At 52.6% G+C, this 12,703-nt stretch overlaps 1 protein-coding gene across 4 annotated transcripts in view; it reads right to left on the bottom strand.

Annotated features, from left to right (window-relative positions):
* The window catches only part of LOC130833060 (tyrosine-protein phosphatase non-receptor type substrate 1-like), a 44,265-nt gene that overhangs the window by 13,753 nt on the left and 17,809 nt on the right, over positions 1 to 12,703 (bottom strand). For 2 of the 4 annotated variants that reach the window (XM_057702261.1, XM_057702260.1), the window contains exons 3-7: positions 11,430 to 11,525; positions 10,362 to 10,718; positions 4,080 to 4,400; positions 3,156 to 3,488; positions 658 to 768 (exon numbers count right to left, since the gene is read on the bottom strand). In XM_057702261.1, coding sequence (XP_057558244.1) covers positions 658 to 768; positions 3,156 to 3,488; positions 4,080 to 4,400; positions 10,362 to 10,718; positions 11,430 to 11,525 — 1,218 coding nt within the window. The remainder of the gene's footprint in view (positions 1 to 657; positions 769 to 3,155; positions 3,489 to 4,079; positions 4,401 to 10,361; positions 10,719 to 11,429; positions 11,526 to 12,703) is intronic. The other 2 variants (XM_057702263.1, XM_057702262.1) reach the window with 1 other exon arrangement.

The following is a 12,703-nucleotide window of genomic DNA, read 5'->3' as shown; positions in this document are numbered from 1 at the left end:
TGTGCACATGCACGCAGGAGGGTGCAGACAGGGGGACGATGTCCTGGATCTGAACTTCTACCCTCCTGCTGTGGTCAAAGGCCACACACCTAGCCACCGTGAGGGGAGCTTTCCAGGGAGGCGGCTCCTGTCTCCAGGCTCACGTACAATACTGACGACAGGAGTTAACATTCGTTCAGCACCTGCCTTGTGCCAGGCACCTTCCTAACACTGTACCCACAGTCACTCTAATCCTCCCAACGGCCCTGGAGGTAGGTGGTGGTATTATCCCCACTCCCTTCTGGCCTCCTGCCAGGGGGCTGGGCATGTAACCTGGACAGGTAAGGGGAGAGCAGAAGTCTGCAGTGGACTCTTGGGAAATACCATTTCTTCCCTGAGCCTGTCTTGTCACCCTGGCATCTCCCTGCTTCCCACCTTGGTAGTGGTCCGTGAGGATGCCAGGCCTGCAGCAGTGATGGCTGTGGGGGTGGGGTGGGGTGGGGTGGGGGGAGAAGGGGTGGTACGGCCATGGCACTGATACCTCTGCACTTCTTGTTACCGGGAGTAACTGGATGTCCTTATGGCTTAAGCTACGTTTAGCCCAAAGCAGAGGCCTCCCCCTCTGGGAAGGACAGCCCGGGGGCAAACTCCTGGGGAGGAAGTGGGGAATCCACCCACCTTTCTTCTGTCTGATTCGGAGGAGGTAGAGAGCAGCAATCAGCAGGGCCACCAGCACCGCACACACCACGCCCACCGCGATGAAGATACTGTTCCAGTTGTCAGGTGTGTCTAGGACCACACAAAACAGAGGCTTCATGTGGGAACACTTATAACAAAGAAAAGGAAAACCCATTGCCCCTCTTCCACCACAAGGCAGGCATCATTAACTGAGAGCATCTGGCTCAGATGTTTCGGGCCACGTGGGCACCGTCCATGGATCTGCACACAGTTTCCCTCGTGGGTCACCCACGGGCAGTGCTAAAACCACGCCAAGGTGCCAGGAGGGAAACACTGCTGTCAGCCTCAGAGGCGCCCGGCTGCAGGAGGAACAGACACGTGTTCCTCCTCATCCGAGTGAGCCACGGAGCGGCCACCCGGGGGGCCCAGGTCTCCCCAGAACTCCTAATCATAGCTGGGGCATCACACAGCGCAGGGGAAGGGGTGGCGAGGAGTGGTGGAAGTGCGCTGGACGTGCAGAGCCCCGAGGCTGTGCCCTGGTCCATGCCCCGGGCCTGGGCCTCGGAGCACTGAATCCAGGACACTTGACATGCAGACAGTGTGTGCGTGGGGTGGCTGGAACGGGCCCAGGCAGGGGATCCCACATGCGGTCAGGAGCAGGGCTCTGAGCCACAGAAATGTGGGTTCAAATCAATGCCCCTCGTCGTGTAACCTTGAGCAGGTCATTTAAACCCCCTCACACACTGGCTTCCTCTTATGTTATAGAGGCCAGTAGTATTCTCTACCTCACTGGATAACTCTGAGGATTACCTCACCAATTAGCCAATCAACCAGCTAACTCACTCTTTCATCCTTTCTGAAAGTATTTCTTGAGTGTCTACTGCATGCCCAGCCCTGAAGATACCATGGCTGAGACAGCTATGGTCCTAGCAGCTGAGACTCAAAGCACAGGGGTCACAAGGGTCACCTCCTTCAACACTGCCAGGAGCAGGTGGAGCAGCCCAGAGACAGGCACCCACTTGCCCAAGCGCCCCTGCAAGACTGACAGCCAGAGTGGGTCCACACATCCTGTCTCCCTGGGCAGGGCTCGTCCTGTGAAAACCAGCCATGGGGGCATCGAAGGGCACCGTGACAGGCCCCGAGGCTTCTTTAGAGCTGTTTCCTTGAAGGGTTCATGAAGGAAGGAAACAGCCTCTATTCTAATCCATTCGAAGGGTCGGCTACGTACACGTGTACAGGTGATGGAACATTCCACGGTGGCGCCAAAATGCAAACTAGGCGCTGCCGTTTTGAAGAAAGAAGGGAGACACATCCACAACAGGCTGGATGGGGGCTGAGAAAATGACACCCTGACACGTTTCACTCTCCCAGGAGGGTGGCAGTGTCGCCACCGGCTTAAACAGGCATGCATGTGGGCCTAGAAATGGTCTCTGGGAGTCGTCCCAAGGAAATAGCTGCGCATGTAATGGAATACATGCAAGGACACTTAGTGCAGCACTGATCATACTTGAGATAAGCCACAGACACCCTGAAGCCCCCAACCCCACTCCCAGTGGGGCAGCCTTGCAAAGGCAGCCAGGGGGACGAGGCCCAGGTAAGAAAGAGCAAGGCGGAGGGAGGTAACTGTTAGTAAAAGAAAGCAAGAAGCAGGACGCTATGAACAGGACGATCTCCCTCCTTCCCTACTTTCTTTCTTTCATGGATATTTATGTCGAAAGATCTATGAGGGTGAGTCAAAAATTACCCGCACTCTGGTTATATTAAAACTTCTGTTGGCCGCACTGTCTTATCAGCGCTTTCCGTTCAAGGCTACTGTCTCCCCAGTCACTGCTGTGCAGGTGTGAACGTGTTACATCAGTTCATTTGTAATTGCGGTGCGAGCAAAAATGGATGCCCCACTTGTGACTTGCATGAAAGAGGAGAAGCATGCAGTGATTCATCTTTTGTGGTCTGAAGGTGTACCTGGTGCCGTTATTTATCGAAGACTTTGTGTGCAGCATGGAGAAAGCGTTTTGCCGTGAAGAAGTGTGTATGAATGGATAGAGAAGCTCAAGGAAGGTCGCATAAGTGTGACGCATCAAGAAGGAGCTGGATTCACTTCTGATGAAGAAGTGAAGATAGCGGGGCACTCCTGGCTCACAGCTCAGCCTAAAACATTATTTAATGAGGGAATAAGAAAACCTGTTGACAGACAAAGTGTATTGAAAAGCTAGGAGATTATATCAAAAAATGATGTATTTGTCTTTTCCAAAAGTTAATTAAAATAAATTCTACAGCCAGAGTGTGGATCATTTTTGACTCACCCTTGTATAAAGAATATACCAAACCCTAGCCAGTGGTCACTCTTGGAACTGTGGGACTTGGGGGAGGGAACTCACTTTAAAGTTCTATTTTATATCTATTGACCTTTAGATTGTTCTATAATAAGTATGAATTACTACCTTTAATATTAAAAAAAAAAAGATAAAGAGCTGTGTGAGTTGGAGTGGAGGCCTCACCAGGGGGTTTATTGGTGGTGCCCTGTTCCTTCTGGGGAGGAGCGGGCTCCAGGGTATACTTTTTGGTGACCGCCGGCTGCCCGTCATGCTCCACCTGGCAGGTGAGCAGCACGGCCTCCCTGTGGGCAGATGAGTTCACCAGGAGCCAGCTCGTCCGGTTAAAGGTCCCGTCCTTGTTCTCTATGAGGGTCGAGGCTGTTTCTGTTCGGGTCAAGTTTCCATTCTCCAGCCAGGTCAGCTGTAGGTGCTGAGGGTAGAACTTGTTCACGTGGCAGGTGATGTTCACTTGGTTCCCTGCTGTGGGTTGCTGGGTAACCTCCAAGGTGGGTGGAACTGAAACAGCACAGGCAGAAGCTCTGACCTTATAGAACAGACAGCTCACAGGGGATGGGCTGGATAACAGCTCCCAGCACAGCAAGGGAGTCACCCAGGACAGAGCCAGGCAGGCAGCAGGTGCTCAGACACTGAGGGACTCTTTGCATATGAATGAAATCACTAAGCACACTGCAAAGCACACAGTAGGTGCTCAAGGACTGGGCTCCTATTAGGTTAATAATGTGTGTGATCTACAAGCACAGCCCCTGGCATGTAGTTGGAATGCAGTAACTGCAGAAAAATATATGAAATCCCCAGGCACATAGGGGCCTGGCTTACGGTAGGTGCTCAGTAATTGGAGATGCTATTGGTAAAGTAAAGGAAACTACGCAGCACAGTGCTTGGCACATGGCAGGGGTCCACCTGGAAGCTGCCATTAAAACAGTAGTGAGTGAGCAGCTCATCTAGGAGCCTGGTGATTGGGCCGCACTGTCAGGAAGTATTGCCAGGATTCCAGGCAATTAAAGGCCTGAAGCAAAAGCCGGGGGGAGGAGCAGGCTGGGGCCTTGGGGGCAAGTGTGGGCTTGGGCTGATGTGAGGGGCATCTACCTCGGATGGTCTCAGACAGCTTGGCAGTCCCACGGAGAGGAGGGCCCCCCTGCAGGGTGACGTGGGCCACCTCGCAGATGACCTGGGAGTGGACATCCCCCGGGGCCAGCTGCACCCTGGTTGTGCTGGAGATGCTGTAGGAAACGCTGTCTCCCTCTGGGTCCACGTTGGTCTGGGAGGCGGAGAGCTCATTGCCATTTTTGAACCATTTCAGGGAGATGTTTCTGGGGGAGAAGCCGTGGGATGTGCAGTTGAAGCTCACTGTCTGCTCAGGTGAGGCCCTCACGGCGGGGCCCGAAACCACAGGAGGAGAGGGCTTGGCTACAAAAGGAACATTTATACACACTGAAAATCACTGTGATTACCATCGCTGATGATAAACACGACACAGTTAAGAACTATCACATGTATTATTTTTTAATTCTTCAAATCGTTCTGGGAGGGCAGTGTCATCCTCCTCACCTTACAGAGGAGACACAGAGGTTCCCAGAGGTGACTCTGACTAAGGGGCAGGGCTGACATGGAATTCTAGGCCTGAGTTCAAAGTCCACCTTCTTATACCTGCCAGGTGATTTCCCGCCAGTCTGGACACAGGAACAAAAGTACTGACTCGTCTCACTCTTCCTACTATTACTAGGTGGGCTCCTCGGGAAAACTTAAGTAAGTTCAGAGAAAGTGTTAACACACAGAGGTGAATGCAGGGGAAGCAGGGGCTTAGCAGGACCACATGGACGCTGAACCAGGCTGGCCAGCCAATGAGAGGTGTGGCCGTGGCCCCTCCCAGCTCCTCATCTGTGAAGGGGACAGGAGGCATTATCCTGCCCGGGGCTGCAGTGAGGGTTAAATCAGGCAGTGGAAGCATTTTTGCTGTGAGTAAAACACCAGATGCTTCACAAAACTAAACAAACACAGATCTCTCCTTAACCCAGACTGGATTTATATCCAGAGCTGTCCCTTCAGGTACCTATGAATTTACTCCACAGTTTTCATTCTTTCCACAAATATTCCACTAAGACTAATGTGTGCCAATCCTTGAATTTGAAAGAAAGGGAGCAAAGAGATGTTTTTCTGAATCTGGGTTCTTCTCCTGGGTCAGTTTTGGGTCAAAACAAAGATCAGTAAGTGCTGAGAAACCAAAGCTGGTTAATTTCTTAATTGTTATTAAATCAGAGGAGACACAGACACAGTCCTAGGAAGCAGCAGAAGCACCTCCTGTGCCCTGAAAACAAACACATATCAGCAAATCAAAAGCGAGGGCAGTTTCTCCCTGCAGAGGGTCCTGTAGGGTGTCTCCAAATTGTTCATTATTGCCTATTACAGCATCTCCAATGACTGTAAAAGTTGGCAGACATCAACTATTATAAATATTTGCATTTGTAAATACTTAACCTGCTCCCTAAAACTCACCAAACATTTTGGGGACACAGTACGGAGGTGTTACTTGAATATGTCAAGTCATAAAAACACCAGCATCCTGGATGCCCCCAAAGGCAGGAGATACTGTCATTAGTTACTACTTATTGAGAATTTCTCGGGAGTCTGACGCTGGACTGATTCCTCTAGGAACCTCAGCTCTTTAATCCCCCCACCAGCCCTGTTTGGGAGGCTGGAGAGTGGCCCCATTTACAGGATGAGGCTCAGGGAGGATGCAGCTGGCCAAGGACACCCAGCAAATAAAGGTCAGAGCTCATCTCACTGCACACAGAACTGATTGATTTTAGGTCTCTGATCTTTATTCTTAAGCCTCAGTGTCTGATTCTAGACAAAGTACCACCTGTTAAGGTGAGTAAGGATGTATGTAAAACACAGAGCCTGGCATATAGTAGGTGCTTAATCAATAACACCCATGATTGTTATCAAAAGATGTGGTCATTCCTAGGTCTGAAACTACGTATTTATTCTCTAGGCAGTAAGAAGGCAAAACAAAAATATCATGGAAGAAACATGAAAAGTCTCAAAACTTGTTCCCTGCAGTTGCCATGAAAAACCCACATGAATAAAGAAGTAGAAGACAACCAAATTAAGATTCTCTTCCTCTTTTAAAAAATAATCCCCTCAGGAAAAAAGTTGGGGAAACTGGCTTTCAAAACACACAGGGGATCACAGGCATGTTTTCAGAGATCAGCTCTTTACAAAAGCTGGATGCATTTTCAAAGGAGGGAGAACAGATTTGGTCAGTGTCACTGTAGTTGTTGAGGCAGCAGGGCTCCAGGCTGACCAGGGATGTTTGCAGGGATTCCAGTGCCTATTTACACACACACATGTGTTTGAAGATGGGAAGGTTTCCCCAGCGATGAAGCTGAGGTCTGAACAGGGTGGTCTGACTGGGGAGGAAGCCCCTCTCAGCCCAGGTGAGCTCTGTGGGCAGGCGAGGGGTTTCCCTGGCACTCCACTCAAGGTGACTTTCTTGGGCCTCTGAAGAGCTGTCACTGTCACAGGCTATTCTGAAGCACCCACACCTGGGGGAGCTGTTCTTACAAAGCAGGCACCACGGGGGACCCACCTTTGTCAGGGAAAAACCCCTCTGTGACCTCAGAGAACACATAGTTCAGGGCTCCTCTGCCCTGGCTGGGCACCAGCACCCTCTGCAGGAGTTAAAACACTCAGCTTCCCAGGCCCACATCTGACCAATTAAATTGGAATTTCTAGGGTAGAACCAGGGTCTGGGGAGCTTTTCACCATCTCCCAGGGGATTCCAATGAGCAGCTGAGGTTGAAAGGCACCCCGCTCCACCCCAACCCCAGTTATACTTCGTCCTGGAGGAAGAGTGACCCCATCCGACATCCTCTGTCTCTGGCACATCAGAGCTCACGCTGGTGGAACACGAACCACGTGCCAGGCTCTGCTTTAAACTCTTGACGTGTGTCCCTCATTCAGTCCCTGCAGCTCCTCTGTGAGGGCAGTGCTGTCACTGACGGACGAGGACTCTGAGCCCCAATGTGGGGAGGGACACCTCAGAGGTCCCAGAGCTGGGACGCAGCAGAGCTGAGATGGGAGCCCAGGTAGGGGGCTCGGCCCAGGCTGTCAACAGCTGCGCACTGAGCTCAGTGATACCCTGACCCACCACATCCAGGGCTTCCTAGACCCTCTTCAGTCATCAGAGACCCCTGAAAGGTAGCATGATTACCACCATTTCACAGATGGGGAAACGGAGGACTAGAGGGAACTGAGATGTGCCCATGACCACACAGCTCGGGAGGCCAGCACCATCCCTCATTGTAGGGCTGTCCCGTCACCAGGTCATTGTACCCTCAGGACATCCTGCAAAGGCTGTGTGATTATCCACTTCCTACAGGTGAGGAAATGGGGCCCAGCACAGGGAACTGGGTCACAGCCTTGAAATAACACCTAGATTTAGGGGTCCCTACTCTGTGCTGGTGATTTAGACAGAGCGCCTCAAATCCTTCCAAGTCTCCTGGAAGGAGACCATGATTAACACCATTTTACAGATGAAAAAACTGAGGCTCAGAGAAGTGAAGGGACCGACTCCTCACCCCCCACCCATCAGTACCTCCTGTCATCTCCAAGCTTTCATGGCCATCAGCAGAGCAAGTGCCCACCTTCAGGAGCCCCTACTCTGACCACCACCCTCCCCTTTTACCTCTGAGATTCTTGACTTCAAGCAACTACAGGGAGGATCGGCCTCCGAGTGCCCAGGCCTGGGGATGCTGTAGCCACAAGGGGAAGACATGGGCTCCTGACACTTGAGCCTAGAAGATGAACTCTTGCTCATATAGCCCCAGAACCCTCTAGGGCAGTGATCCCCAATATTTTTGGCACCAGGGACTGGTTTCATGGAAGACAATTTTCCACAGATGGGGAGTGGCAGGGGTGGTTCAGGTGGTGGAGCCATGGGGAGTGATGGGGAGTGATGGGGAGAGGCAGATGAGGCTTCGCTTGCTGGCCTGCCGCTCACCTCCTGCTAGGCGGCCTGGTTCTAAGAGGCCATGGTCTGGTACCGGTCCGCAGCCTAGGAGTTGGGGACCCCTGCTCTAGGGAACACCTCTCCCTCCTCATCCTCAGTCTGCAGAGCCAGGGATGGGCGTGCACGGTGCTGCTGGGATTGCAGTAGTCCCTCTTGGCTCTGTCTGCACTGCCCTTCCCGGAGCTGCTCCCACGCGAGGCCCAGTGAAGGAGCAACATCACAGCAATGGGGGGAAAAGATTCCTGGTGCTTTTACGTGTGTCTTTCAGGAACACGTCTGGACATCACGAGACACTGTAGTATCTGCCTGAACTGGCTGTAAAGGTAGACCTGCCTCTCACACAGGACTTTTTTAATACTTATTGCTTAAGAATAGAACAATACAGGATTTTACAGGAGGGGGCTGGAGTTTTCTCCACACTTTGACAAGCACAGTAGGGTGTGCAGAGAGCAGCGCTGTGAGTCAGGCTGCTTGGGGTTCAAATCTTGGCTCCCCTACCTGCTCACAAATCAGGCCCCCTCTCTGAGCCTCAGTGTCCTCATCTGAAAAAGGCAACAGAGGATCCCCTCCCTCAGAGCCCTGGTTATAAGGAGTGAACGCCATGAGGAAGATTCAGCATCCGACAGGCTGCTGCTCCCTGGCCCCTCCCCTCCCTCCTTTCTCCTCCAGGGAATCATCAGGGCAGGCGGCCTGGGGAAGAGGGTGAGCAGCCTCCAGGGAGGCAGCAGGTCTGAGTGGCGGGGGAGCCACCTACGACCCGTGATTGGCGGGGCAAGGGACCCACCATCTGGGAAGCTTAGTAATAGCTGCAAAATCAGGACAAAGCCACCTTCCTTTCCTACGACCAGGGGTTGTGGGGAGATTCGACTGCTACCACATTTGGAAGGAAATTTGGCAATTTCCACACACATTAAAATACACACACTCTATGGCCTAGCAGTGTCACTTCCAGTGGGCATCTCCCACTTGAGTTCAGTGACGTGTGGACAAGGTTGGCTGTTTCAATGGCCTAAGCTTGGGAACAACTCGATATTCATCAACAAAAGACGGATAGATGCTGTCTCCATACACCGAGTGTTTTGCAGCTGTTGAAACACTGGGCAGCTCCAGGTGCTGATCTGGAATGAGGGATTTGTGGCTAAAAGCAGGAAGAAGTTCTTAGTTACCTTGGGCCTCAGGGCCTGAATGCAAGGGGAATTCTGAACCTTTGGGAAATCTACGAAAAGGCTTCCTGTTCAATGGTTCAATTCAAGGAGCTTTTATTTTCTGCCCTCTATGTGCCAGGTTCTTCCATGAAACCAGTTCCAGTGCCGGTGCAGGAAGGAGCCTGGCCTGGAATCAGACTGGGTTCTGGCAGGATCCCCTCACTGACCATGTGACTGTGGTGTGGATCCCTGTTACCTCTTGGCCTCTGGCCCCCATCTATACGCGGGGGGTTGGGCTAGATGGTGTCTAAAAATCCTTCCTGTGCTGACATTTTAGGATTCAGGAGTTAGAAAGAGGATCCCATGTCTCTGGCAGAAAACCCTAAATGAGCACCTTTGCTACCTCAATGGAGCCGTCCCTAAGTCGCCCACATGGGGAACCTCTTCCCTGGGGAGGGACATTCTGAGATGCCCCAGCTCTGCTGGGAGCCTTCAGTGATTGTGTGAGTTGGTCCCTGAATCATACTAGAGTTTTCCTGACAGACCCCTAGGAAACACCCAATCTCTGGGCATCTCTTCTAACCAGGGCCATCAGAGTAAACGCTGAACCTGTGCCTCCAGGAATTTCTTCTCAGTGTAATGGTTCTGAAGAGCAAATAAAGAAACCCATTTTCCCCTCCCTGCCTGGATGGACTTCTCCTCTTTGGAAGGGACGAGAATATAAGCTTTGTGGCGGAAAAGCCCTTGTCTGCTTTGTTCACTGCTGCTTTCACAGCATCTGGAGCAGGACCTGGCATACAGTAGGTGCTGAATAAAGAGAAGTCCCAGCCACATTGAGGAGAGCACTATCTGGAAGCAGGAGGTGAGGTCTGGCCTGTGACAGGGCAAGGCACTCAGACTTTCAGCTCCCCCATCCCTGGAGCCAAAGGGCTGGACAGGATTGAAAAGACAAGGGATGAGGAGCCAGGCAGACTGGAGTTCTAGACTTTCCCCACCATTTACCAGCTGTGGGGCCTTGAGCAAATAGCATGACCCCCACAGGCCTCAATTTCCCTGATCTGTAGAAGGGAGTGATATCAGATCATGTCCACATCATGATATAAGCACCCACTGCTACACCTGATTGCTATTTTTTTGCTCAAAGAGTAGAGGACATTCTTGTTGACTTGTTGTCAGAGACCAGGGGACGAAGAACACACAGGCCATACTCACCACTCACAGTGAGGTGAGTGCCTGGTCCAGACTTAACCTCCGTGTCGTTAGGGTCTCCTTTCTTGAACTTCACACAGTAGTAGACACCAGTGTCTGCTGGGGTGATGTTACTGATGCGGATGGAAAAGTCTGTGTTGTTTCTCCTTGTAGTATCTGAAACAGTTGCTGCTCGGGGGGAGGGGCCTCCTTTCTGATTGTAGATTAACTCCCGTCCTGGCCCAGTTCCCCTGAACCACGCGACGGGCCCCACGGGGAGCAGGGAGGTAATGGTGCAGCGCAGCGTGGCCGTCTCTCCTGCTGCAACTGACACTGACCTCTCAGGCTGAATCACCTGAAGCTCGTCCTCACCTGCCACTCCTGGAGGGAAACACAAAACAGTTATTCATTCATCCTTATGTGATCCTGTAGGTTTTCTCAAGTGTTTATCAACAACAGCTTTCATTGACTGAGTGCCCGTGAGCCAGCCTTGAACTCAGCACATTGCATGTACATTGCATGCAACATGCACAATAAGCCTGTAATGTGAGACCCTAATACCAGAGAGGAACTGAGGCACAGAGAGGTTAAACGACACAGCAGGAGAGGGTTTGAGTGCCTGAGCCCTTTCAGGAAGTGTCATCTCTGAGCTGGGCTCTGAATTCAACTCTGAAGTTACCGGACAGTAAGGGTACAGTGTTTCTGACAGAAGGAACAGCCTGGGCAAATGTGGGTGGCAGCACGGCATGTGGGGGGCTCTGCTAGGAGTGTAGATTCTGTGTCAGGTCTGGGTCAGGAAGCAGGCCCTGGGCAGGGACACTGGACTCAGCAGCTGTGGCTCATCCAGGCTGTGGACAGTGAAGTAGGAGGACTTGGGTGTAAGTCCTGCCAGGCACTGCATGGTGTGAGTGCCGCCCTTAACTTAGGCAGGTCCCTTTACTGCCCTCTGAGCCTCAGTCTCCTCATCGGTCAGTTACTATGGCCTCGTCTCCATGGATCTCTGGTGGGAACAAACACGCCTACGCCAGGACAGTGTCAAAAAGAAGGGTCTGGTCTTTGGAGTCATCCGACCTGGTTTGAGACCTGGCTCACCTTTTATTCTCATGTGACTAGAGTTTAACCATTGCCTCAGAGTCTCAGTTTCCTCATCTACAGGATGGGTAGACCACCCCCAGCTCTCTGCGTGTTCTGAAAAGAAAATTAGATCACACACAGAGGTCACTTAGCAGCAAGCTGGGCGCAGGGGGAGCGACTCTCATCACACAGTGAATAAATGAGGAAGGTGTGCGGCTCAGCCTTCACTCCACCAGCCCTCGCTGATGCGCCTGCAGGCCAGGCCCATGCTGGATGCTGGGACACACAGGGGCCCAGATCTCCAGATCTCAAAGGCTCCTGGGCTGGGCAACTGGAAGGGGTCCTAGAGGTCAGTGGAGAGGAGGGGTCTCAGCTCCAAATTGGAGAGGACTCGGGCTCATGAACAGGGGCTCCCAGTAGAGGAGGTTGGCGGGGAGGGGAGGATACAGTGGGACGATGGACAGGCCAGGTGAAGATGCTGTGAAAAATGCCGTGGATGCTCAGAGTGAGGTGCAGCTGGGCCTTGATTATGAACAAGGTAGGGGTGGGCAGAAAGGGCAGATCATGGAGGCCCTGGAGAAATGGAGATGGAGAGAAGGAGAGGGAGAGAGAACCACAAAGACAGGCAGAGTGAGGGGCAGACAGAGTGAGAGACTGAGATGGAGGAGGAAAAAGAATAAGACAGACAGAGACACAGAGGATGGGAGCCCAGTGGAGAGGCTGACAGGCCATCTGGTCTCTGCCTGGTCACTCCACTGACCCTCAATGTGACCTTGTCCTGTCCTGACCTAGGCCACCTTTGCCTTGTATATATATCAGACAGGGTTGCAGCTGATGCCCTGAGCAGCACCCTCGCCACTGGCAGAAAAGAGACCTTGTGAATTTGCCCACCAGCCTGTGGCCTGGAACCACCCAGCTGGCAGGGGCAGGGCGCCCGAGAGGGAAGGCCCACAAACTCCCGTCTGCCTTCACTGCAGGCAAGCCCAGGGCCTCAGGACAGGCCTCTCACTGCCCTACCCATCATCCCAGCTCTGACTTCCATGCAGGGATTGCCAGGTTCTTGTGGCAGGTGAGCGGAGATGCAGAGTGGCAGCCTGAGGGCAGCCCAAAACGGCCCAACCTTCATGGTGCAGGGAAGAAATCTGGTGCAGGGGCTTGGGGTGGAGCTGGTGGCCAGGTGTGTGAGAAGCACATGAAGGAGGCCCACAGAGGCAGGTGGCGCCCCCGAGACATCCCAGGCCTCATCAGCATCCAGCCAGGAACATGTCCAATGGGGTCCACGTTCCACACCG

Source organism: Hippopotamus amphibius, chromosome 12, assembly GCF_030028045.1.
Source record: "Hippopotamus amphibius kiboko isolate mHipAmp2 chromosome 12, mHipAmp2.hap2, whole genome shotgun sequence".
NCBI lineage: Eukaryota > Metazoa > Chordata > Mammalia > Artiodactyla > Hippopotamidae > Hippopotamus > Hippopotamus amphibius.
Note: the sequence above shows the minus strand (reverse complement) of the source record. Positions and strands in the feature narration are given on the sequence as shown.